The 27,909-nt window shown below is 45.6% G+C and overlaps 1 protein-coding gene across 2 annotated transcripts in view; it reads left to right on the top strand.

Moving 5' to 3' along the window:
* The window catches only part of PAIP2 (poly(A) binding protein interacting protein 2), a 443,063-nt gene that overhangs the window by 226,375 nt on the left and 188,779 nt on the right, over window positions 1-27,909 (top strand). The window contains exons 1-2 of one of the 2 annotated variants that reach the window (XR_003853456.1): window positions 4,928-4,950; window positions 5,071-5,232. Coding sequence is in view for 1 of the 2 variants with exons in the window: in XM_029583907.1 (XP_029439767.1) it covers window positions 5,209-5,232 (24 nt within the window). In the remaining variant the exon portion in view is untranslated. Of the gene's footprint in view, window positions 1-4,927; window positions 4,951-5,070; window positions 5,233-27,909 lie in introns of those variants that run through there. The other variant, XM_029583907.1, reaches the window with a different exon arrangement.

Below are 27,909 nucleotides of genomic sequence, written 5' to 3'. Positions count from 1 at the left end.
CTCCTATGTGGAGGTGTATTGGTTTGGATTCATGGTTATCAATTTTGACTTTGTAGAGTCTATTGGTGAGGTATGATTTGAACCATAATAAAGGGGTGCCAGAGATACCTATTTCACAGAGACGTTTTAGAAGAATGTTGTGATTAACTGTGTCATATGCTGCGGATATGTCAAGAAGGGCAAGGAGGTAGGAGTGACCTTTGTCAAAACCTCTTAGAATGGTGTCAGAAAGAGAGAGTAGGAGAGTTTCAGTGTTGTAGAGTTTTTGGAAACCGAATTGAGAGTGGGAGAGGATGTTATGTTTTTCAAGATGGTCAGAGAGTTGATTGTTGACAATTTTTTCAAGTACTTTAGAGAGGAAGGGAAGGTTGGAGATGGGTCGGAAGTTGGCGGGGTCGTTGGGATCAAGATTGGGTTTCTTAAGTAGGGGCTTTTTATGGTGGCTTGCTTGAGGAGATCAGGGATAGTTCCAGAAGAAAGAGAAGTGTTCATGATGTTGGCAATGGGTTTTGCTATAATGCTGGGAATGGTTAGTAGGGTTTTGATGGGTAGTGTCAGAGGAGCGACGGGCTGGTTTCATTTTTTTGAGTATATTTAAGGTTTCAACTGAAGATGTCAGTACAAAGGAGTTAAAGGGTGTCAATGAAGTGGCAGTGGGTGGTATACAATATGGGGATGGTGATGTAAAGTGTTGTATGAGTTTAGAGATTTTTTCATTGAAGTAGATGGCTAGTTTATCGCATTTGGACTGAATGAGTCAGTGGGGGTAGGAATGGGAGACTTGGTGAGCCCTGCAACGTACAAGAAGAGAGCTTTTGGGTTAAATTGAAGGTCGTGTATTCTGCTAGCATAGAAATCTTTTTTAGTTTTAAGGATAGATGTATGGTAGGTGTGTAGTGCAGATTTGTAGTTGGCGAGGAGGGATGGGGTGGGGTCTTGGCGTCATTTCATTTCAAGGTGTGTTTAAGATTTTTAAGTTCCGTAGTGTATCACGGTTTTTTTGCGTTCCTGGAGGTGTTTAGGATTTTAGTGGTGAAGGGGCATAGGGAATTGGCAATGTTGGAGGTGATTTCATTCCGGGATGAGATGGCTATTTCGGTGTTGATGCAGTCAAGCTTGTCTAGGCTGTTGGATAGGGCGGAGATGAGGTCATCTCTGCTGCAGGGTTTTCTGAAGTGAATAGTTTTGTTGGTGCAGGGATTAGTGAGATTGCAGTTTATCGAAAGAGAGGATGTTAGTGTATGATCGGACCAGGGTATAGGGGTACAAGATGGGGCTGCTTTGGAATGAATGTGGGAGTTGATGAATATAAGATCAAGGGTATGGCGTGCTTTGTGGGTGGGAGAGTTAATAATTTGAGAGGAAACCCATGGCATCAAGAGATGAGAGGAAGGCTCTGCAGGAGGGCGTACTGGGAATGGCGTCGACATGGAGGTTAAAGTCTCCAAGAATTATGGCTGGGCTATCCAGATCAATGACTTGAGATATAAATTCAGTGAGGGGAGAAGGATTGTTGTCGACAATGCCGGGGGGACCGTATATAAGGCAAATTTGTAAATGAGGGGACTTTAAAAGGCCAACTTCTAGCTTGGGAATGGTGTGGACTGGAAGAGAAACAAAGTTCAGTTCTTTTTTTGCTGCTAGAAGGAGACCTCCTTTTCTTTTTGGTCGATGTACCAGCACACCCTTCCCACCTGCCCGTTAGGGTTCAGGATGCCCTCTACCAAATTCCGCCACAGTCCTTGTGCCTATTGCACATTTTGAGTACATTTGGTGTATTTCCCGGACATCCTCAGCTTGGTACTCACCTATATGTGAGGACTACCATCCTGCTTGTCCTATGAGAAAGCAAATATTGCTTACCTGTAACAGGTGTTCTCACAGGACAGCAGGATGGTAGTCCTCACGAAACCCGCCCGCCGCCCTGCGATGTTGGGTTCGTTACATTTTCTTATTTTATTTTTTGGCACTTACCATAGCTTTTAAACAAGACTGAAGGGGGACCCCTGCTGGTTGCAGGGTTAATGCCATCCTGGGCATGCCCAGTAGGTGCCAGTCAAAGTTCTAGAAACTTTGACAAAAGTGTTCCATGATTGGGCTCCATCCTGTGATGTCACCCATATGTGAAGACTAACATCCTGCTGTCCTGTGAGAACACCTGTTACAGGTAAGCAACATTTGCTTTATTTGCTGTTTGGATACTTGCCAGGTACTTGTGACTTGGATTGGCTACTGTTGGAAACAGGATACTGGGCTTGATGGACCCTTGGTCTGATCCAGTATGACAATTGTTATGTTCTTATGTAAATCTCTATCACACCCTCAAACAGAAATTAATATACTTTAAAGCTCATACTCCTAAACAGAACAAAGGACTAGCATGCTTTATTCAGCAAGCAAATAGATAGAACCTAATTTTTTTTTCTAGTGCACACACAAGTCTGCTCTTACCAGCTCTTCTTTGAACTACTACTTTCACATTTTTAGGTTGGACTTTGTGATCCTGAGCACTACATCATTTTTAACACTAAATGATCTTACTAGAGCTTTGGAATTCGATAGTTAATTTGAGATGGTTAGTTTCAAGACTCTCTTGTTTTGTGAGCTTGTCCATTAGTGCCTTTCAGCAAGATAGCAGGTTACTCACAAATCATTTCAAAGCTAAAAGTTGCCATAATTCAGGGCAGGCAGGGTCTGAACTGGATGTGAGAGTTACAAATCTCTTACAAAAGTAAGAGATTTGGGCGCAATCATCGATAACAGGCTTAACTTAAAAGCATTCATAAACCAAACCACTAAAGACTGCTTTCATAAACTGAATGTTCTAAAAAGAATAAGACCTCTGTTCCACATCCATGACTACAGGACTATCCTACAAGCAATAATCTTCTCCAAGTTAGACTATTGCAATTCTTTATTATTAGGTACCCCATCAACACATACCAAACCGCTACAAATGGTTCAAAATACGGCAGCTAGAATTCTAACAAATACAAGGAGAAGAGAGCACATCACCCCGATCCTTAAAGATTTACACTGGCTGCCAATCCATTTCAGAATTCTTTATAAGTCAATCACCATAATCTATAAATCCATCCAACAAATCGCTCCTCTCAACCTACAAATCCCTTTCATAAAGCATACTTCCTCCAGACCCATAAGAGAGTACTACAAAGAGTCTCTGCAGGTACCACCTTCCAAAACTTCCCTCCATATAACTTATAGAGATAGGGCTTTCTCCACAGCAGGACCCACTCTTTGGAATTCCATACCAACGGAACTTAGACAAGAACCCTGCTTATTGACATTTAGAAAAAGACTCAAAACATGGCTTTTCAAACAAGCCTTCCCAGACTCAGACTAAAAACAATTCTCTCCGATATTCAAATTCCAAGCAACAATTCTCTTTTATAACCATCCTGATAATCTTCCCCTACACTTTATAAACATCCAGAATCTTCATTACTTATGTTTTCTTCCTCATTGTTAAAAACTGCATTTTTGAACTGAACAATTCATTGTAAATCATTCACTTCCATCTTTGGAAACTTTACCATTCTACAGGTTAATACAACATGTTAAAGTTCCTATCTTTTCTTCTTCTTACTCCTAGTTGTACGTATCCTTGTTTATTGTAACTGTATTTATAATATGTATATTACATATTTGGTTCTATGTTCCAGTTATTACCCCATTGTTTACTGTAAACCGGCTTGATGTGATGTTATCACGAATGCCGGTATAGAAAAAATCAAAATAAAATAAATAAATAAATGTGTAGCATTTGTTTGTTCACACCACAGGAGGCATATAGTGGATAGAGCTTATGGATTCCATTTTAAAAAACAACAAATTTTCTCAGGCTTTGCAAATTCTGGGCACCAAATCACCTGAATACTTAAAAATTGGTTTCTGCCACTGGCATGGGCCCAGGAGCAACCACTCCTGCTGTGATGGACATGGGAGGAACTGCCATCATGTCAGAGCCTGGGCCCAGAGAGTGCTGCTGCAGCTGTGAAATTGGGATTGTTCCCTTCCCACATAGAGAGGATGGAGGGAGAGGGGAGGGAAAAAATGTCAAACATTAAGCAAGTAAGTAGGAAAAAATGGACAAAATAAAAAAAAGAAATCCAAAAACAGCCAGTATAGAGGCCAAGTTTCAAAGCAATAATTGCAGGTAAAAAGCAGTTTCCAGATAACCAATTAAAAACTGTAAATTGCCCTCACTCTCAATACTAAGTCTGCATGTTCCATAACACATGGACTTTCAGCCGCATTAAATAGAAGCATTCTTGAGGGTGTGTTCATGTCAGGGGGAGGAAAAGTATACACAGATGGCATTTTCAAATCTTTATAAAAATCTACCCGCAGTAAAATCAGGCACAACTGAATGCAAGTACCGTAATTTGTATCTGTGGCAAGTTTCAAAGCAGAAGTATGCTGGTACAAAACCAATGGACTATAAAGTATATGTGGTCTTTTCCCCTATGTGGACAGTTTGAAAATTGACCACACAGAAGGAAGCCTAAATAATCTCACCCACAAAACCATTGGCTCCCAAAAATTTTACCTGATTTTATGAACATATTTCTATTCCTAAATTTTATGGTAAATTGATACCTAATAAAGGTAATTGACAGCAGCAGACTCCTATGTCCTCTGTTTGTCCACTTAGCTGGAAGAGCTCCATGAGCAACAGTTCAAGCTTGATGTCCCTCAGTCCTATTCATATGCTAGCCCATTCAGTCCTTGACTACTCTAAGACTGGACATCTTGTGATGAATTTATGGGATTGACACCGGTTTTTACAGCAGAAGACCTTCAACTTGTTTTACATAGGACCACAAAATGGCTTTCCAGGGGTAACAACCTTTTGGTCAATACCAAGCTGAGACTACTTTAAAATAGTGACCTAGAAGTTAATGTACTTGCTTTCTATGAATGTGAAAGGTATGCTCTGATTTTCATATCTCCTGAGGCTGCATATATATCTGTGCCAATCCCTTGAGCCATACATTTTCTGCAGTATTTTACCAGTATTTTGTTTTGTTTTTGTTTTTTGATTGAAAGTTTAGTGTCATACAGCACCATCATGAAAGACCCAAGCCGCAGCAGCACCAGCCCCAGTATCATCAGTGATGATGTGATTGTTAATGGCCATAGCCATGATGGAAGACAACCCTTTCGCTGAGTATATGTGGATGGAAAATGAAGAAGAGTTTTAACAGGCAGGTGAGTTGTTAAGAGTTTAAGGTAAACAGGATATATATTGAGCACCTTGCAGGATATTTCAAATTTTTCTTCTTTAAATTTTAGAAGGGTTAGGATTAGAGCCACTTCATAACCAACAGATATACCCACTTTATAATGTATACACAATCTAGTGCTGTAGTGTATGCCAGAATGGTGTGGAAGCGTCTAGGATTGTCGCATATCCAGGGGTAATTGAATATATAGTATGAAACATGTGAAACCTAAGATATTTTTGCCTGTTTAGAATACTTTGTGTGGCTTCTGGAGATCCAAAATGGCAGCATGCTAGAATAGAACATGTGTAGCATCTTGCTAGGTTACCATAATCCTTAGGGCTATAGAACTTAATGGTTCAGAGATCCACTCTCAGTATTAGTGCTCTGCTGCTAAGACATTGTGGATCTATGCACTAAATCATATGCTAAATGTTTTTAGTGTGCACATCCTTAAAAATTTAACATGCACACTGAAATATTATTAATGGGAAATGCATTCACAAAAATGTCAGCCTCAATAGTGTGTACACAGTAGCATGCACATTAATCTCAGAAAGTATAGTCTTTTATCCCAGGACAAGCAGGATGCCTAGGTCCTCACTTCCCTGTACGTACAAGGATCAGTCCAGGACGGTGGGTTATGTCCCCCGTCCAGCAGATGGAGTCAAGAACAGATTTCTGGAGGAGGTGCTATATTACCTCACCACCCTCGTCACCATAACCCAGTATCGTTCTGACTCCAGCAGATGCGAGTGGGGGAACCTGAGTTCCCCTCAGCTACGCCTTAGTTTTAGGCTCTTTCTAATTTTTGTTTTTGAAAGGGATCAAGTAAAAAAAAACCAAAAAAAAACAAAACAAAAAGAGAGGAGTTCTTTAATAGGCTGTAAAGAACTGCGGGAGGGAGTGACTGTTTTTACCTCCACCGGGGCTTGCTGACAGGCCTCTCTCTCTCTCTACCTCTCTCTCCTCTCTTTTTCTGTTCCTTCGCCTCCCTCGTGGTACTTGGCAGGGGTAAGGTTTTTTAATTGAATTTTTAGGTTACCTCAGCTTCGGCGAGGGGAGCTAGGAGCTCAGCGGCTTCGTCGAAGTTGGACCGTTGGAGTGCACGCTGGGTGGTCCAGCCTCTCCCCCCCCCCCCCCCCCCCCCCCCCCCCCTCCACCCCCAACGCTAGCGAGTCGACCCGCGGCCCCGCGACGAACATTCCCTGGGGCCAGCCGGCTGCCGGGAGTGACGATTCCTCGGCGGTCCTTCGGGTCGGCAGGGGGTTTTTCTTCATTGGAGCTGTCTACAGCGCAAGGAAAGTTTGCCGCGCCTCGCCCGCCCCTCCCCCTATGCTCCTCATCGCACGCTAATGCCGCAGTCGGCTCCTTGTGTCTCCTGCGGTCGGCAGGGAGTGAAAATCGCCAGGGAGGGGCGTTGCTCTGGCTGCCTCCCCGGACGGGGAAGCTAGCCCTGCTGAGGGGGACGCCGAGGGAGTTTCGGAGCGTGAATCTAGAAAACGGCAAGGCCCTGTTCCCGCTGAGTGCGGGAACGGCGCCATTTTGATGTCAGATTCGGAAGCGGGGATGTCAGAGGAGGACTCCCGGTTACCACCAGCATCCCTCTTGAGGGCACCGCTGACCATGTCTGACTCTGGGCACCGGGAAGGAGAGGCCTCGGAGCCCCTCCCGGGGGGGTTTTTCCTGCCTTCTCACCAGAGTTTATTGTCTTAATGCATAAGGCTTTCCTTCAGTGCAGGGATGCACCTATGGACTTACCGGGTCCCACTCCGTCGAAGTTGGTCCTTTGTCAGCGCTGCAGGGGGGGTCTCCCTCCCAAGGGAAACTCTCAGTCGTTGGGGACTACTCCTGGCCCTCCAAGGATCCTCCGGGAACACCTCGAGCTCCTGTTGGTTGCCCGGGGGGGGCCCTCTCCGGGAGATCCTCGGGGGAGGATCCCACCTTAATCACCCAAGTGGAAGGAGATGACCCGAGGATTCTACGTATTTTCAATCGGAGGAATTGGATGACCTTATCCCTCATATATTGACGGAAATGGACATCGAAACCCCCCCCCCCCCCCCGGAACCAGTCGGACCACAGCCACAACATCAGGGAGATCCTCTGCTAGCGGGCCTCCGGCCTCTGGCCAAAGCTTTTCCCACCCATCCTTCTTTTCTTCAACTCATCTCCCGGGAGTGGGATACCCCTGAGGCGACCCCTCAGGGTTAGTAGGGGCGATGGACAAGCTCTATCCACTGCCACAAGATTTCCTGGACATCCTCAAGGTTCCCCGCCGTTGATTCGGCGGTTTCGGGGGCAGTGACCAAACACACCACTATACCATGTCACGGGAGGGTACGGCTCTGAAGGACACTCAGGACAGGAAATTGGAGGTTCTACCTCAAGAGGATCTTTGAGGTTCCGCACTGGGGATGCGAGCGGCTATTTGCAATGCTCTGGCACAGAGAGCAGGGCTGTGCTGGGTACAGCAGCTGCTCACCTCGCAGGACTTGCCAGAGGCGGAGGCCCAACAGGCGGACCAGCTGGAGGCCGTGATGGCATACGGGGCGGAATGCCTTCTATGATCTACTTAGAGTGCTTGCTCACTTCATGGTAGCGGCAGTCTTGGCTCGGCGCCTACTTGGCTACGAAACTGGTCGGACGGACGCTCCTCTAAAACCCGCCTGGGATCCCTCCCCTTCAAGGGTAAGTTTCTCTTTGGGGAAGATTTAGATCAGATCATTAAGTCTCTAAATGAGAATGCCGTTCATAAGCTTCCGGAAGACCGTTCCACTGTCCTCGCGGTTTTCCTCCTCTTCCTCTAGGTATCGATACAGGAACCAGCGGACTTATCATTAAATCATCCATTGTACCGGAAGACTGGAGAATAGCAAATGTAACCCCAATATTTAAAAAGGGCTCCAGGGGCGATCCGGGAAACTACAGAACCCGGTTAGCCTGACTTCAGGCCAGAAAAAATAGTGGAAAGTGTTCTAAACATCAGAATCACAGAACATATAGAAAGACATGGTTTAATGGAACAAAGTCAGCATGGCTTTACCCAGGGCAAGTCTTGCATCACAAATCTGCTTCACTTTTTTGAAGGAGTTAATAAACATGTGGATAAAGGTGAACCGTTAGATATAGTATACTTGGATTTTCAGAAGGCGTTTGACAAAGTTCCTCATGAGAGGCTTCTAGGAAAAGTAAAAAGTCATGGGATAGGTGGCGATGTCCTTTCGTGGATTGCAAACTGGCTAAAAGACAGAAAACAGAGAGTAGGATAAATGGGCAATTTTCTCAGTGGAAGGGAGTGGACAGTGGAGTGCCTCAGGGATCTGTATTGGGACCCTTACTGTTCAATATATTTATAAATGATCTGGAAAGAAATACGACGAGTGAGATAATCAAATTTGCAGAATGACACAAATTGTTCAGAGTAGTTAAATCACAAGCAGATTGTGATAAATTGCAGGAAGACCTTGTGAGACTGGAAAATTGGGCATCCAAATGGCAGATGAAATTTAATGTGGATAGTGCAAAGGTGATGCATATAGGGAAAAATAACCCATGCTATAATTACACAATGTTGGGTTCCATATTAGGTGCTACAACCCAAGAAGAGATCTAGGTGTCATAGTGGATAACACATTGGCAGTGTGCTGTGGCAGTCAAAAAAGCAAACAGAAATGTTGGGAATTATTAGAAAGGAATGGTGAATAAAACGGAAAATGTCATAATGCCTCTGTATCGCTCCAATGGGAGACCGCACCTTGAATACTGTTGTACAATTCTGGTCGCCGCATCTCAAAAAAGATATAATTGCGATGGAGAAGGTACAGAGAAGGGCTACCAAAATGATAAGGGGAATGGAACAACTCCCCTATGAGGAAAGACTAAAGAGGTTAGGACTTTTCAGCTTGGAGAAGAGACGACTGAGGGGGGATATGATAGAGGTGTTTAAAATCATGAGAGGTCTAGAAACGGGTAGATGTGAATCGGTTATTTACTCTTTCGGATAGTAGAAAGACTAGGGGGCACTCCATGAAGTTAGCATGGGGCACATTTAAAAACTAATTGGAGAAAGTTCTTTTTTACTCAACGCACAATTAAACTCTGGCATTTGTTGCCAGAGAATGTGGTTCGTGCAGTTAGTATAGCTGTGTTTAAAAAGGATTGGATAAGTTCTTGGAGGAGAAGTCCATTACTGCTATTAAGTTTCACTTAGAGAATAGCCACTGCCATTAGTAATGGTTACGTGGAATAGACTTAGTTTTTGGGGTACTTGCCAGTTCTTATGGCCTGGATTGGCCACTGTTGGAAACAGGATGCTGGGGCTTGATGGACCCTTGGTCTGACCCAGTATGGCATTTTCTTATGTTCTTTTCTTATGTTTCTAGGACACGAAACGCGCGTCAACAAGTTCCTTGGAACCGTCCTCTCGTTCAGGTACCTGGAACCGGCCTTTTGAGGGCGCCGTCCCGGCAGGGAGGGACAGGGACGGGGTTTCTCCAATTCGACCTCCAACAAGTCTAACCAATGATGCCAGACGGACCCATGACCCCGGTTTCCCCGGCTGGGGGGTCGGATCGCTCTCTTTTACAGCGCGTGGGTCCAAATTACGTCGGACCAGTGGGTCCTGGATATTCTAAAGCACGGCTACGCATTGGATTTTGTCCATCCACCCAGAGACAGGGTCCTTTTCTCTCCTTGCGGATCCCGCTACAAGCAAGAAGCGGTTGGTCACAACCCTCGAACGTCTTTCCGCGCTGGGAGCGATAGTGCCGGTCCCTGCCTCCGAGTTGGGCAGAGGTCAATACTCCATCTATTTGTGGTTCCGAAGAAGGAGGGTACCTTTCGTCCCATCCTGGACCTCAAGATGGTGAACAGGTTCCTTCGGGTTCCTTGTTTTCGCATGGAAACTCTTCGTTCGGTGCTGGCAGCGGTACATCGGGGGGGAATTTCTCTAGCGTCGTTGGATCTCACCGAGGCCTACTTGCATATTCCTATCCGCAGGGATCATCAGCGGTACCCTACGATTCAAGATCATGGGTCGCCATTTTTCAGTTCCGGGCCTTACCTTTCGGCCTGGCCAACGGCGCCACGAGTCTTCACAGAGATCATGGTAGTGGTGGCAGCGGCGATGCGCCGGGAGGGGCATCCTGGTGCACCCCTACCTGGACGACTGGCTCATACGAGCGAAGTCCTGGGACCAGGGCTGCGGGCGGTCAGCAGAGTGCTTCGGATGCTCCGGTCGCTCGGGTGGATTGTCAATTATGCCAAGAGTCACTTGGTCCCTTCCCAGTCGCTGGATTTTCTGGTGGCACATTTCGACACGAAAGAGGGCATGGTGTTCCTCAAGAAGGAAAGGGCACAGTCTCTTCGCGATCAGGTCCTGCATTTCTCGGACCTCCTGGAGCCGATGGCGTGGGATTATCTCCAGCTCCTGGGTACCATGGCCTCCACTATCGACCTCGTCCCGTGGTCCTTTGCTCATCTGCGTCCTCTTCAGAGGGCTTTCTTGTCCAGATGGAAACCGGCCTCGCGACATTACCAGATGGTCCTCCCGGTCCCGAGGACTACCATCAACAGTCTTCATTGGTGGCTGGAACCCCGAAACCTAGCTCGGGGATTCTCCCTGGAAATGCCGGAGTGGATAGTGGTTACCACGGATGCCAGCCTTTCAGGCTGGGGAGCGGTCTGTCAGGAGTTCTCTGCAGGGCCGATGGACGGCGGAACAAGCCCGGTGGCCCATCAACCGATTGGAGACCAGGGCGGTGCGCCTGGCTTTAAAAGGATTTCTCCCACGGCTGCACCACAGAGCGGTCAGGATTCTTTCGGACAATGCAACCACGGTGTCCTACATCAACAGGCAGGGGGGCACGCGCAGTCTCCAAGTCTCCTTGGAAGCGGACAAATTGATGCACTGGGCGGAACGACACCGCCTGCGTCTAGCAGCCTCCCACATTGCAGGGGTGGACAACGTACAGGCGGACTTTCTAAGTCGTCAACACCTGGACCCCGGGGAGTGGGAGTTCTCGGGGAGGCGATGGATTTGATAGTCTCCCGATGGGGGTGTCCCCACCTGGATCTCATGGCCACCGCAAGCAATGCGATGGCTCTGTGCTTCTTCAGCCGCAGAAGAGAACGCGGCGCGGAGGGAATCGATGCTCTAGTCTTGCCGTGGCCGAGGCACGTCCTACTGTATGTTTTTCCACCGTGGCCTCTTGTGGGAAAAGTGGTTCGAAGGATAGAAAATCACCACGGACCAGTGGTCCTCGTAGCACCGGAGTGACCCCGCCGGCCGTGGTTCGCGGATCTCCTTCTCCTAGCCACGGAGGGCCCTCTACGTCTCAGCCACATTCCATGGCTGCTCCGGCAGGGCCCCATATTTTTGGAGGAGGCCGATCGCTTCTGTCTAGCGGCTTGGCTTTTGAGAGGCGCAAGCTGAAGCACAGAGGCTACCAAGAGGAGGTCATTTCGACTCTACTTCTAGCGCGTAAAAGGTCTACTTCGGTAACTTATGTCCGGGTTTGGAAGGTCTTCGAGACATGGTGTGGGTCTCATGACATTCAGCCCACCAACATGTCGGTACCCCAAATTCTCTCTTTTCTGCAGGAGGGACTGAATTTGGGCCTCGCTTATAACTCGGTCTGGGTACAGGTCGCGGCGCTGGGAGCCCTCTTACACGGTGGGGAGGGGTCGCGTCTCTCCTCCCATTCGGATATTGGCCGTTTCCTTAAAGGGGTACGACATTTGAAGCCTCCGTTACGTCCTCCTTGTCCGTCCTGGAACCTGAACTTAGTCCTGCGGGCACTTAGCGCTTCGCCCTTTGAGCCCTTGAGAGTCTCCTCTCTCAAGGATCTCACTTTTAAGACTATCTTCTTGGTGGCAATCAGTTCTGCGCGATGTATATCAGAGCTGCAGGCGCTATCCTGTCGTGATCCGTATCTCTGTTTCCACGGACGAGGAGTGTCCCTACGCACGTTCCATCTTTTCTTCCCAAGGTGGTTCGGCCTTCCATCTTAATCAGTCGGTCGAGTTACCTTCCTTTAGAGCCAGTGATCCTAGGGATCTGCGTGTCTTGGATGTGAAGCGATGCTTGTTGCGTTACCTGGAGGCTACGAATGAGTTCCGGGTATCCGACCATCTCTTCGTTCTCTGGTCGGGGCCCAGAAAGGGGCACATGGCATCCAAGGCCTCTATCGCCCGCTGGCTGAAGGGGACGATTGCAGCAGCGTATATTGGGGCCGGTAAGCAACCTCCCTTGGGGGTTAAGGGCCCATTCTATTCGCATGCAAGCGGCGTCCTGGGCAGAGTCTACCAGCCTACCGTCTGGATGTTTTTGCACCGCCAGACGGTTCTTTCGGAGATCGAGTCATCCGAGCAGGGCTATCCACGGCCCGCCCATAGGAGGGAAGCTTGGGTACATCCCACCGTCTGGACTGATCCTGGTACGTACAGGGAAATGAAAATTATTCCGTACCTGCTAATTTTCGTTCCTGTAGTACCATGGATCAGTCCAGACACCCTCCCTTTACTTTGGGGGATTTGATTTGTGGTGGGCTACCTCTGCTCGACTGTACTCCTCCTGATATTTCTGCTCATCCTGGACATCCAGGGTCTGTTGTTCAGTCTTTCTGTGTGGCAAGTTCTCTGTTGAGGTTACTCGTTGTGGTTCTCTACCAGTTTATTTTTTTCGTTGAATCCAGTTACTTGATCCCTCTCTTCCTTTTGGCTTGGCTTTGCTAGGCAAGATACTGGTTATGGTGACGAGGGTGGTGAGGTAATATAGCACCTCCCCCAGAAATCTGTTCTGACTCCATCTGCTGGACGGGGGACATAACCCACCGTCTGGACTGATCCATGGTACTACAGGAACGAAAATTAGCAGGTAAGGAATAATTTTCATATATGGGTGACGTCAGTAACAGAGCCCTAGTGCGGGAAAAAACTTCTGTCAAAGTTTCTAGAAACTTTTTGACTGGCAGCCTGAGGCTACTGAGCATGCCCAGCATGCCATGATATTCTCTGCCACAGGGGTCTCACTTCAGTCTTCGTTTTTTCCGCGCCGCTGGACAGCAGCACGGATATCGGAGCCCTCTGAGTTTACCTCAGATCTAACTTAAGAATTCGTTCTATTTCTCTCATTTCTCCCTTAGGGGTCTCATTTCTTCTCGGTTCACCGGCTGGTGAATTATTTGGCGTTATTTTACAAAAACGCTATTAATTTTTCAGTCATCGACGGCTGTCGATGACAGAATGGCGTCAGGATTTAAGAAATGCCCGACTTGTAACCGCACAATGTCGGTTACAGATCCGCACTTAGAGCACGTTAGATGTTTGGGTGAAAAACATGACATTTCCTCTTGTGAGAAATGTCAAGAAATGACACCAAAGGGCCGAAAACCTCCATCAGGAGAAGATTCAACAGCTCTTCAACTTACAGCTGATTCCATCTCTAGCCAACTTCATCGAAGTCCTCACCGGTAGGAGCTTCAAAAAAGATATTAAAAAGTGCCGATCCGACGGTTCCGGTGATAGATCCTCCCCTACTCCATCAACATCGTTGATTCATTCGGCAGTGGAGGTAAGGCCTAGGCATAAGCACCGGCATGCCTCAGCGTCACCGTCTGGATCCATCTGGGGGAACCGTCGGAGAAGCAGGCTAAATTTACTGCCACTTCGATGCCTGACAGGCCTTCTACGTCAGCGGTGACACCGCAGTTGGAATCATCGACGTCTCCATCGGGGTCACTTCCCATATGGATGCCGCAAGACTTTACATCTTGCATAAAAGAAGCAGTCTTACAGGCCATCAAGGAACACTTAACGGTTCCTGCACCAATACCGGCGACACCGCCAATGCCGGTGACGTCTACTTCGACATCGACGTCACCGGGCATCGGTGACGTCGATGTCGAAGTAGACGTCCAAGAGGTCCAAGAAGTAGGCATGGCACAACCGGTGTCGATGTCAGTTCCATCGACGATGGCACCGATTCCGGGACCTTTCCCGATGCCACTCACGGCCCTTACTGTAAGTACAGACTCCAGACTGTCCAACTTCCGGGATCTTTCTTGACCCCACAGTCCTTCCCGATGCCACAGGACCCATCTACTCATCATGCATCACTTTCATCTACGATGTCTTCATCGATGCCCCCGTTTTCATCGGGTACATCATCGATGTTTTCCACAACTTTGATTCCAGCATCGATGCACATAACGGGTACTGCTGCCGTAAATTCACCTACGGGAAAGGCATCGATTCCAACGATTCCAAAATCAAAATCTATGATGCCATTCCCTTCGGGAGCTACTGTATCCTCTGAAGCAGCATTATACTCGGTGCTTCAGAAAAAATATCAAGACCTTCTGGATTCTTTGCCTTCAAATCCTATAGAAGAGGAGTCTTCTTCCCAAGAACCCATTCCAGGGCCTTCTGGTGTACCACCTCCACCTACAACTGGAAAACCACATCCACAGACTCTAGATTATGACACCTGGAGTGATACACAGTCTGACACCTCAGAAACTTTTATGTCTGACCCTTCTCCTCCACACCCAAGGAAACAATCCCCACCAGAGGACCTCACTTTTGCTGCCTTTGTTCAAGACATGGCTGACTCTATCCCCTTCAAGTTAGAGTCTGAGCAGGATCTACGTCACCAAACCCTTGAGGTATTGCAATTTGTTGATCCTCCCAAACAAATTATGGCAATACCTGTTCATGACATTCTTCTCCAACTCCAACAAAGAATGTGGGAACATCCTTGTTCTAGTCCTCCCATTAATAAAAGAATGGATTCAACATATTTGGTCCAACCTGCACCAGGTTTCCAAAAATCCCAACTACCATATTCCTCAGTAGTTGTGGAATCAGCGCAGAAGAGGGCCAAAAGAACAAGGGTGCATTCTTCTAATCCTCCTGGGAAAGATAATAGGTTTCTAGACGCTTTAGGTCGTAAGGTATTTCAGGGTGCAATTCTAAACTCTAGAATTGCAGCCTATCAATTGTACATCACACAATACCAAAGAAACCTATGGAAATAGATGGAGGATTTTATCCCATCTTTACCCCAGGAATTCAGAGAACCAGCACAAAATCTAATCCATAAAGCTTTTGAGACGGGGAAACATGAAGTAAGAGCTGCCTATGATTCTTTTGAGACAGCCTCAAGGGTGGCAGCTTCTGGTATAAGTGCCAGGAGGTGGGCCTGGCTTAAGGCATCAGACCTCAGGACAGAGGTCCAAGAAAAATTAGTGGACCTGCCCTGCTCAGGAGACAACTTATTTGGAACAAAAGTTTAGGAAGCGGTCTCTCAACTCAAGGAACATATTGAGACTTTAAGGCAGCTATCCTCCATGCCTCAAGATACCACTACACACGCTGCACATCGGTCCCAACGAAGAGATATTCGCAGGCCATATTACCGTCCTAAAAGATGATATCCTCCTGCAACTAGGCCTCGCCAGTCAAGAACACAGCATAGGACGCAGCCTCGCCAACAAAGAACAACCAGACCTCAACCTGCCACTCAAACAGGTCCCGCAGCTGGTTTTTGAGAATATCTCCAGAGAACTAAGCCAATCCAGGAATCCTCAACCAGACCTCCCTGTGGGAGGAAGATTATCCAAATTTTACAACAGTTGGATAACTATAACAATGGATCAATGGGTTACTTTCCATCATATCTCACGGTTACAAGCTCAATTTCCTAGCAGTTCCTACGAAACTTCAAGCACCTCAGATTCCTCTCAACAGAAATCACATTCCTCAACTTCAAATAGAATTATCCACCCTTCTGAGAGCTGGGGCCATAGAACCAGTGCCCCAGTCTCAGCAGGGCAGAGGATTCTACTCCCGATATTGCCTCATCCCAAAGAAAACGGGAGGCCTACGTCCCATCCTAGATCTCAGAAATCTCAACAAATTTCTAAAAAAAGAAAAGTTCAGGATGGTCTCTCTAGGTACCATGCTTCCACTTCTTCAAAAAGGGGATTGGCTTTGTTCTCTGGATCTACAAGACGCTTACGCTCACATTCAAATATTCCCTCTTCATCGCAAGTACCTACGCTTCATAGTAGGCCACCAACATTTCCAATACAGGGTACTGCCATTCGGACTCGCCTCTGCTCCCAGAGTATTCACCAAATGTCTGGCAGTAATAGCAGCACACTTGCACAAGCAAGGTGTCCATGTCTTCCCATATGTAGATGACTGGCTCATCAGAAGTCAATCTCAACAAGGAGCAATAACTTCTCTCAACCAGACAATTGCTCTACTTCACTCCACGGGATTTCTCATCAATTATCAAAAGTCCCATCTCACACCGTCTCATCTACTCCAATTCATAGGAGCAGAACTGGACACCACCCTTGCAAAAGCCTTTCTACCCGAGGATCGAGCAGAAACATTATCCTTGCTGGCAAACTCGATTCACTCAGAGACACAAGCAACAGCTCATCTGTTTCTAACCTTACTAGGCCACATGGCCTCCACAGTTCATGTCACTCCTATGGCAAGGCTCGCCATGAGAATAATTCAATGGACTTTAAGATTTATTTATTTTAGCTTTTATATACCGATCTTCTTGCATTGGATACAAATCAAACAGGTTTACAATGAACAGTAAGAACTTGCCGGTGGGCTTTACAAAGAACAAGATACAACTAAGCAAAACTTTAAGTAACATAGTGTGCAACTTAGGTAATAATTTAAAACTTAAATAATAATTTAAACAAAACTTACATAATAATTTAAACAGATTGAAATCACATAGCAAAACATTTATACAAGCGGTCAATTCAAGTACTTGGGCTAGGTTGAGTAAAAGGGAGAGAGGAAGAGGATGTGGTACCAAGGGCTTGCAAAGGACAGAGGGAGTCTGTGGATCTCAAATGGGAAACGTGGGATTAGGGTGAGGAAGAGCGAGTTTGAGAGCGCATAGTGTCAAGTCAAACTGTTAGGGAGAATGGGCTGGGTGAGAAATAAGGTGAGAATGTGATTGGTTAATATGCGGGATCACAAAGGATCCAAGCCATTCAGTCACTACATTCTCCAATTCAAGTAACCCACCAGCTACGATCATCTCTTCCTTGGTGGATAAACAAGGACAATTTGCGCAAGGGCCAACCCTTCCAACAACCAGTCCCACAAATAACTTTAACTACAGATGCATCCACCTTGGGTTGGGGAGCTCAAATAGACACTCTCCAAACTCAAGGGACTTGGACAGAACTCGAAGCAACATTTCAAATCAATTTTCTGGAGCTTAGAGTTATACGTTATGCGCTACATGCGTTCAAGGACTGCCTTTCACACAAGACTGTTCTCATCCAAACAGACAACACAGTAGCCATGTGGTACATCAACAAACAGGGAGATACGGGTTCGTATCTCCTTTGTCAAGAAGCTGCACAGATTTGGGACTGGGCCCTGAACCACTCAATGTTCCTCTGGGCCACTTATCTAGCGGGCATACACAATGTGGTGGCAGATCGACTCAGTCGTCAGTTCCAACCACACGAGTGGTCCCTGGATCCCGCAGTAGTGACCAGGATATTTCAACGTTGGGGACAACCAACAATAGACCTCTTTGGGTCACATCTGAATCACAAAGTGGACAAGTTCTGTTCTCTACACAAACAGAAGAATCAGCCAGCCAAGGACGCCTTCGCTCGCCCTTGGAACTCAGGCCTACTATACACGTATCCTCCAATACCGCTCATAACCAAAACTCTAGTGAAACTACAACAGGACAAGGGGTCCATGATACTCATAGCCCCATATTGGCCTCGACAAGTATGGTTTCCCACACTTCTAGATCTCTTGATCAGGGATCCCATTCGCCTGGGAATAGCTCCCACTCTCATAACTCAGGATCAAGGTCGGCTGCGCCATCCCAACCTTCAATCCCTATCCCTGACAGCATGGATGTTGAAAGCTTAATCTTGCAACCACTCAATCTCTCAACCCATATCTCTCAAGTGCTTATAGCTTCACGTAAACCTTCCACTCGAAAGAATTACGCTTCCAAATGGAAGAGATTCACCTTGTGGTGCAAGCAAAACAACATTGATCCCTTCACTTGCACTATTACTTCGCTACTAGACTACTTATACCATCTTTCAGACTCTGGTCTTCAGACTTCATCTGAAAGAGTCCATTTAAGTGCAATCTATGCTTACCATAACAAAATGGGAGATGCACCAATTTCCACACAACCTCTCGTCAGCAGATTTATGAGAGGCTTAACTCAACTCAAACCACCAATTTGACCTCCAGTCACAGAATGGGACTTGAATCTGGTATTAACAAGACTTATGCGTTCTCCTTTCGAACCCACAGACTCCTGTGATCTTAAATTTCTCACATGGAAGACTATCTTCCTCATAGCCATTACTTCAGCTAGAAGAGTTAGTGAATTACAAGCACTGGTCATGTACGCACCCTACACAAAGTTCCTACATGACAGAGTGGTCCTCTGTACGCATCCAAAATTCCTTCTCAAAGTAGTCACAGAATTCCACTTGAACCAATCCATAGTTTTACTCACATTCTTTCCAAGACCTCACTCCCATCAAGGAGAATCAGCCTTACATACCTTGGACTGTAAACATGCGCTATCCTTTTACTTAAACCACACTGCAACACACAGAAAATCAAATCAGCTTTTTGTTTCTTATGATCCAAACAAACCGGGTAAAGCAGTGGGTAAACATACTCTATCCAATTGGCTAGCAGATTGCATACAGTTTTGCTATGAAAAAGCAGGCCTTCCTCTCCAAGGGCGAGTAAAGGCACACTCCGTAAGAGCAATGTCAACCTCAGTAGCACGCTATCGTTCAGTGCCAATCCTTGATATCTGTAAAGCAGTAACATGGACTTCTCTTCACACTTTTGCAGCTCATTACTGCTTGGACAAGCAGGGAAGACAAGATTCTGCCTATGGACAATCTGTCTTAAAGAACTTGTTTCCAGTATAATCCCAACTCCTTCTACAACCTACTGTGATCTTCGGCTGACTCATTTCCACAACAACACATCACTGTTGCCTTCATATAAAATGACTCAGCCTCTAGCTTGCTAATCACCCATATGTGAGGACTAGCATCCTGCTTGTCCTGGGATAAAGCAAAATTGCTTACCTTGTAATAGGTGTTATCCCAGGACAGCAGGATGTAGTCCTCACGAAACCCACCCGCCACCCCGCGGAGTTGGGCCTCATATTTTTTCTTATTTTATTTTTGCTAACGCTTATTGCTACATACGAGACTGAAGTGAGACCCCTGTGGTAGAGAATATCATGGCATGCTGGGCATGCTTAGTAGCCTCAGGCTGCCAGTCAAAAGTTTCTAGAAACTTTGACAGAAGTTTTTTCCCGCACTAGGGCTCCGTTACTGACCCATATGTGAGGACTACATCCTGCTGTCCTGGGATAACACCTATTACAAGGTAAGCAATTTTGCTTTTCGGTCAGATTTCTAAATAGCATGTCGAAACTACAGAAAAGGTGCATACATGCTAAATGGCATGGGCGCAGTCCTTTGTTATTCCATGCTCCAAATTCTTGCTTTAAAACTGTAGCAAAGAAAGCCTAGGCATTAGTTTCTTGCTAATGCTAAGGGGAGAAGTAGATCTACAGAAGCCTAGGAGAGGAGGTTAAAAAAGAGTAGAGTTCTAAGAGAAGACAAACCAGACCTGTGTAACCCCTGTTTTTGCTGGGGTCACATTTGGTGGCTGCAGGAGTGAAGATTTACCTATCTGCAACCCTGAGATCAGTCCAAGTCCTCCAGGGATCGCCACTGGGGACCAGAATGTTTCTGGGAGTCCCAATGGGAAGACAAACACAACAGCAAAGTCCATTGTCCACACCTGAAGTCAGTTTCAAAATCAAGAATTTATTTGTAAAATCCAAAACAAACAGAATCTCAGAGAAATCTTCCAATGGGTGACAGGATACAGATCAATAAAAATACACAGCATTTGTCACTCCTCAAGCTAACTTCTTTGAGGGTGAACCTCTAAGAATTAACCTTCAACTCCAAGCCCTTCGAAGCAGCATGTTGTCAAAAATTCTTTTTCCTGGAATTTCCCCAGCTGAGTTAAAAACACCCTTCATGTCGGCCATCCAGAGGGTCTTCTCCCTCTGGATGGCTGAAAGGAATCTTATCCACATCCTTTATTTTAGATAATTTCTCAGGAATCTTTCACTCCTGAGACTCCCAAGCCTGTCCCTCCTCTCCCTCAAGATGCCTGTGGAAGCATCTTGAATAACCCTCTCACCCTAACCCATCCCCTTTGGGGGAATGAACATCCTATTACAACCTTAGCTGGCTTAACATACTGTATCTCTCAAATGTGCAAGACAGTGTTTCCAATCCCCCCTTACACCCTTGCTGGAAGGATGCTTGCCATTTCAAAGAGATCTGCACTTCACAGAACTCACTGACCTCTCACTGTACCGTGGAGAGGTGGAACCCTCCAGAAAAACCTTTAGTGATGCTAGGTAGGGTTACACCTGAATGCATGTTTGCCTGTCCACCTGTCTTCTGTATATAAGCAAGAACCTTGAAAGAACATAGTGAGAGAATGGAACATTGAAAGGTACAAACCAAGGAGGAATCTGCAAATCCTGACTATGAAATGCCCTTGTAATGTTGGCCCAGCAATGACTGGCTGACAGATCGTTCAGATCCAAACCTTAAAATTCCTACTGTGGTTTTTAGCCACACTAGCAACTGCTATGACAGCAATAAGTACTAAGAATAATTTTTCAGATGACCGGTAATACCATTGCATGTCTCATCCACTGAATCTACTCCTATCGAATTCACTCCACCAATGTTAATGGACCATGGAAGTGAAAAGGCTGGAGGAGGGCATCCAAGTTTTAGTGAAAAGAAACTGCTTCCTCACTATCCCTCTTAGTTCCCATTCGATGCCTTTTTGTGAGGGATTTGCTGCTTATCTGCTGCTGCCTTGCCTCTGCCATCATCCCTATCTGTTTAATTTGTCTGAGGCCATGTTGAACATGGAGAACACACAACTAAAAATTTCTGAAAAATTCTGGCAATAGATAAGAACTTGTGGGAAGACCTTTTATTTGAAATAATGACATCATTATATCATATTCGTTAAGTACACAAAAAAACCCAATCTTGTGCTTGAAATTTCATTTGTGTTTAAATATTTTTGAAGTGCTCAAGTTTGTGTTGGCATCTCTCATGTCACCACCTTGTCTATTTCGCTTACTCCACTACCCCCCCTCCCCCATCCTGTCCTTCACATCTCCCATAACGAGGGCCCCTAGTCTACAAATCTACGGCCACAGAACCAGCCATTTACTGTGGAATTGCTGCAGGAGACCTGGGGCTGAGCCAGATTGGGCAAAAAGCAACAGTGATGCCATTAACTCCCTCCCTCCTCTGCCAGCTGATTCTCCCCTCTGTGAATGAGGAAATTGGAAGTGTGTTTGAAGAGACAGTGAATGAACACTGGAGTGCTGTGGGGTTATAAGTGAGAGAATCGTTCTGAGTGAATTTTCTTGTTTTCTAACCCTGGATCCCTTTCCCTAAATCCTTTCTCTCTCCTCCCCTCACTCATTCCCTTTCCCTCTCCTTCCTCTGTGTCTATTCTCCATTCCCTATCCCTTCTTTTTTCCCTTCCCCTCCAGCATCAATCACTACCTTTTCTGTATTAAAGAACCATATAAATTAATTGGACACAATTTTTATAAATTTAAAAATATCTGTATTAAAATGCATATACTTGCAAAATCATACAAATTTGTCACATAATTGCTGCAGAATTTTTAAAATTCTGCCACAGAAATTGCTAACACTTGCCGCTGAATCTTGAAAAAATTGCACAGGAAAATGGGGGCACTACCCGTAACTCATCCATCTGTAGCCCCAATTCATCTTAGCTTTGCCAAATTTATTCCATTGATGATAGAAATATGTCAGTCCTGACTCCAAAGGGCACATGTATCTGACCATTCATCCTGTACAAGCATTCTTTAGTGTTGGGGCTAGGTCCTGTCTTATCCCCACTAGTGCCTTATGTTGATGATACAAAGATAAATTGGGTAACCCCATGAGAACCGAGAATCTGGAATGCAGGTATAAAATTTTAAGTCTTAGCAAGTGTAAGGAGATCATGCCACCAATATTCAACATACACCCACTAAAGCCTAATTTGCATATTCTTTCATTTTCATGTGGTAGGTACTAATTGGAGCACATATTAATCTCCATCATCATTTATTTATATCATGCTGTTCCAATAGAGGCAGTCAGTGCATGTTATAGTGATTTAGGTCTTTATAATAAATATAGGGTACATCCGTTATTTGAATTTCAGTAGGTATAATGGGACACAGAGATAGATATAATTGTAGTGACTTAATGGGGTGGGTAGTGATTGGTGAGCATGTAGTGGTGCAGTTTATGCAGGTCACTGGAAGCTAAGACTGTGGTTTAGGAATCTGGTCTGAGGTTCATAGATGTGGTTGTGGGCTAAAGGCTGCTACAAATAGCCAGATTTTCAATTGTTTATTGAAAATGAGAAAGTCTGATGTGAGCTTGACTTAAAGTAGCAGGTCAGTCAAATAAATAATTACTGATCTTGAAAAAGTTCTCTTCCTGGTGTTTTGAGAGTTGTATTTCCTTGGCGGTTGGAACCACTAGGTGAGCTTGAATGCAGCTGCCAGTAGGAGGATTATGTATAGGAGGAGTTGATTTTTGAGGTAGGGTAATGCCAGGGCCTTGAAAGCCAGGACCAGGATTTTGAATATAGTGTGGTAGTACGTTGGAAGCCAGTTTAGGGTTCACAGGAGTTGGGTGATTCAGTTAAACTTACTGGCATTTAGCATCACTGGTGCTGCTGAGTTTTGTATGAGCTGCAGATGATGGTTTAACTTATTAGGCAGCCTGATATAGAGGGAGTTGCAGTAGCCTGGTCGGGAGATTACACAGTCCTGGACCACTGTTGAAAAGAAATGGCATAAGAACTTGCCATACTGTGTCAGACCAAGGGTCCATCAAGCTCAGCATCCTGTTTCCAACAGTGGCCAATCCAGGCCATAAGAACCTGGCAAGTTCCCAAAAAAGTCTATTCCATGTTCCCGTTGCTAGTAATACCAGTGGCTAATTTCTAAGTCAACTTAATTAATAGCAGGTAATGGACTTCTCCTCCAAGAACTTATCCAATCCTTTTTTAAACACAGCTATTTAACTGCACTAACCACATCCTCTGGCAACAAATTCCAGAGTTTAATTGTGCGTTGAGTAAAAAAGAACTTTCTCCGATTAGTTTTAAATGTGCCCCATGCTAACTTCATGGAGTGCCCCCTAGTCTTTCTACTGTCCGAAAGAGTAAATAACCGATTCACATCTACCCGTTCTAGACCTCTCATGATTTTAAACACCTCTATCATATCCCACCTCAGCCGTCTCTTTTCCAAGCTGAAAAGTCCTAACCTCTTTAGTCTTTCTTCATAGGGGAGCTGTTCCATTCCCCTTATCATTTTGGTAGCCATCAAAGAAGGGGCAGAAGTTGTTTAATTGGCGCATTTGGAAGAAGGCTAATTTTGTTATTGATAGTATTGGTCTTTAGTGGTGAGTTTGGAGTCCAGGAAGAAATTTAGGTTAAGGACTTTGTTGCTAAAGGCTAGAGTTATTTCTTCCAATGTAACCTAGTAAATGACGGCAGATTAAGTCCCAAATGGTCCATCCAGTCTGCCTAGCAAAATGTTTAGGGTTGTAACTGCTGCTTCATGCATGTTTCTCCTATAGAGAAATATTGCACCTAAGTTTCATTAGGTTAGCCCTTTTCTTAATTTCAATTCTCTAGCCCAGTGGTTCTCAACCTTTTTCCCATCGTGATACACCTGACAGGCCACGCTCACATGTGTGACACACTGCTTATTACAATTCATGGCGGAAATAAAAAGTAAAGGTCCGGTAATTATTTTTATTGTTTAAAATGATACAAGGAAAAGATACATATTCTGTCTGAACAGAAATAACCGATTCACATCCCACACCAAAACAGCACCAATTTCCAGTACTTAAACAGTAACCACTTTACCTAAGAAAAGGCAACACTGAAATATTACACCAGGCCTTAAGACACCAATACATCTCCTATTAGGAAAACGGACTAAGTCAGGCTGCTATAGAGCCCTACACAGAAACTACACGCCAGCAGAAAACCTCACCTGAATCACATGTGCTGACCCTCACCTAACAAAGAATAAAGAGACCAAAACGCATAACTAGCAGCATGCAGAAAAAACTGAATTGGAAACTGCAACAAGCCAGAGTCTCTGTATGCAGTGTAATAAAGGAAAAAAGAAACATCACCCAACCTTATAAAACAAATCAAGAAATATAAAATCAGTAGCAGTAAAACCATACTAACAAAAAGAACAGATTATTTCGAAACAGCTGATGAGTGGAATATCCAATAATTAAAAACTCATATAAAAAATTTCTAGATACCAATAAAATATTTCAAAATAGCAGACACAAAGACCCAGTAATGAAAAATAAGGATACAAAAATTTTTTTGCTCTGCATACCTGGAAACATTTGATATCCAGGTGTCCTGAGATTGTACATCTTGGGTACATTTGGTGCATTTCTCGGACATCCTCAGCTCGGTACTCACCCATATGTGAGGACTACCATCCTGCTTGTCCTGTGAGAAAGCAAATGTTGCTTACCTGTAACAGGTGTTCTCACAGGACAGCAGGATGGTAGTCCTCACGAAACCAGCCCGCCACCCCGCGATGTTGGGTTCGTTATGTTTTCTTATTTTATTTTTTGGCACTTACTATAGCTTTTAAACAAGACTGAAGGGGGACCCCTGCTGGTTGCAGGGTTAGTGCCATCCTGGGCATGCCCAGTAGGTGCCAGTCAAAGTTCTAGAAACTTTGACAAAAGTGTTCCGTGATTGGGCTCCATCCTGTGATGTCATCTATATGTGAGGACTAACATCCTGCTGTCCTGTGAGAACACCTGTTACAGGTAAGCAACTTCTGCTTTCTCTGATTTAGTCTTAAATGGTGCTTCTTGCTAACTTCTTGGAATGCCCCCTAATCCTTCTATTATCCAAAAGTGTAAATAACCGATTCACATCTACTCATTCAAAACCTCTCATGATTTTAACGACCTCTATCATATCCCCCCTCAGCCACCTCTTCTCCAAGCTGAACAGCTCTAACCTCTTCAGCCTTTCCTCATAGGGGAATTGTTCCATCCCCTTTATCATTTTGGTTGCCCTTCTCCATCGCAACTATATCTTTTTTGAGATGCATCGACCAGAATTGTACACAGTATTCAAGGTGTCGTCTCACCATGGAGCTATACAGAGGCATTATGACATTTTCTGTTTTATTAACAATTCCCTTCCTAATAATTCCTAACATTCTGTTTGCTTTTTTGACTGCTGCAGCACACTGTGCTGACTATTTCAAAATATTATCCACTATGATGCTTAGATCGTTTTCCTGGGTGGTAGCTCATAATATGGAACTTAACATTGTGAACTACAGCAAGGGTTATTTTTCCCTATATGCAACACCGTGCACTTGTCCACATTAAATTTCATCTGCCATTTGGATGCCTAATCTTCCAGTCTCGCAAGGTCCTCCTGTAATGTATCACAGTCTGCTTGTGATTTAACTACTCTGAATAATTTTGTATCATCCACAAATGTGATAACCTCACTCATTGTATTCCTTTCCAGATCATTTATAAATGTATTGAAAAGCACCTGCCCAAAAACAGATCCCTGAGGCACTCCACTGTTTAACCTTTTCCACTGAGAAAACTGACCATTTAATCCTACTCTGTTTCCTGTCTTTTAACCAGTTTGTAATCCATGAAAGGACATCGCCTCCTATCCCATGACTTTTTAGTTTTCTTAGAAGCCTCTCATGAGGGACTTTGTCAAACGCTGAAAATCCAAATACACTAAATCTACCGGTTCACCTTTAACTACATGTTTATTAACCCCTTCAAAAAAGTGAAGCAGGTTTGTAAGGCAAGACCTCCCTTGGGTAAATCCATGTTGACTGTGTTCCATTAAACCATGTCTTTGTATATGCTCTACGATTTTGATCTTTAGAATAGTTTCCAATATTTTTCCCAGCACTGAAGTCAGGCTCACTGATTTCGTGGATCGCCCCTGGAGCCTTTTTTAAATATTGGGGTTACATTGGCCACCCTCCAGTCTTCAGGTACAATGGATGATTTTAATGATAGGTTAAACATTTTTCTCACAGGACAAGCAGGATGGTAGTCCTCACATATGGGTGACATCACAGGATGGAGCCCAATCACGGAACAATTTTGTCAAAGTTTCTAGAACTTTGATTGGCACCTACTGGGCATGCCCAGCATGGCACTAACCCTGCAGCCAGCAGGGGTCCCCGCTCAGTCTTCTTTTTTCCGTGCAGCAGTAGCCACGTGGTTAAGGAGCGCCACAGAGATTCCTGACAGGAATTTTCCTCACAGAATTACTACAACTTTTCCTACCCCAAAGGGGTCCCTCCTTCAATTTTTTCCAGCCACGGTACTCCGGTAAGTTTTCTACTCATTTTCGGTCGATTCCTGTTGAGTTTGGCCCTCGCGGCCTACTGGCTGTTGACCGTACCGCAGCCCAAATTTTTCATGGCCAGGCCGTCGGGGTTCTGTCTGTGCCCAGACTGCAATCGCATCATGTCCATAACAGACCCTCATAACGTCTGTGTAATGTGTCTGTGTAACGATGTCCTGACCTGCACCAAATGTGCCTTAATGACACCAAAAGGTCGCAAGGCCAGAATGGAGAAGATGGAACTTCTCTTCCATTCTCAAACCCCGACGCCGTCCATTGCATCGACGTTGTCAGAACCGGCACAGTCAACTTCGCGCCAGTATCGACCACCGACTGGTGACCGTCCGGCATCGTCCGAGCCGCCATTGAAGAAACCCCGTCCTGAAAAGGCACTGACCTTTTCGGCAACCGGGTCACCGAGGCAGCCCTTACCCGAAAGGGGATTGGGAGCCGCGACTCCGCCTTTAACGGTAGTCCCTCCGGCTATGCCTCTTCCTCCTTCTTCTGTTCTGGAGCCGGTGCTGCTTGCTCCAGGATTCAGAGAAGATCTTGACCGGCTGGTTCAGGAGGCCATCGACAAGGCGATGCACCGACACCGGTACCAATCATGGAATCGACCACCGACCCGATTCCGGCAGCGTTGGCACCACTGCTCTCGAGGATGGAAGCGCTCATTGCCGCTTTTCCACCGATGGATCACCGGTGCCCTCTCCGCTTACCTTGTCATCGGGAGGAGAAACACCGTTCCGCATCCCTCCATCGGGAGTCCTACCGATGCCTCAGCCATCGATGCCGATACGTCCGTCGGCACCACAGATCTATTCATCGATGCCCTTGATGCCTTCATCGGTGCCTCCAATTATTCCTTCAATTCCTTTGGAGCCTAGACCAGGACCTTCAGGGAGTCCACCGTCCCGTCCCCCTCGGGCTCCTAGAGGGGCAGATGCTGATTCCTACGATACCTGGACTGATGATTCTTCACCAGACACCGATGACCTGCCTTCACCACTTTCTCCTACTGAAAGCAGAAAGCGTTCTCCTCCAGAGGACCTTTCCTTCATAAATT

This window comes from Rhinatrema bivittatum, chromosome 18 (assembly GCF_901001135.1).
Source record: "Rhinatrema bivittatum chromosome 18, aRhiBiv1.1, whole genome shotgun sequence".
NCBI classification, from domain to species: Eukaryota; Metazoa; Chordata; class Amphibia; order Gymnophiona; family Rhinatrematidae; genus Rhinatrema; species Rhinatrema bivittatum.
The sequence above is the reverse complement of the archived record's forward strand: the minus strand, read 5'-3'. Positions and strand labels throughout refer to the sequence as shown.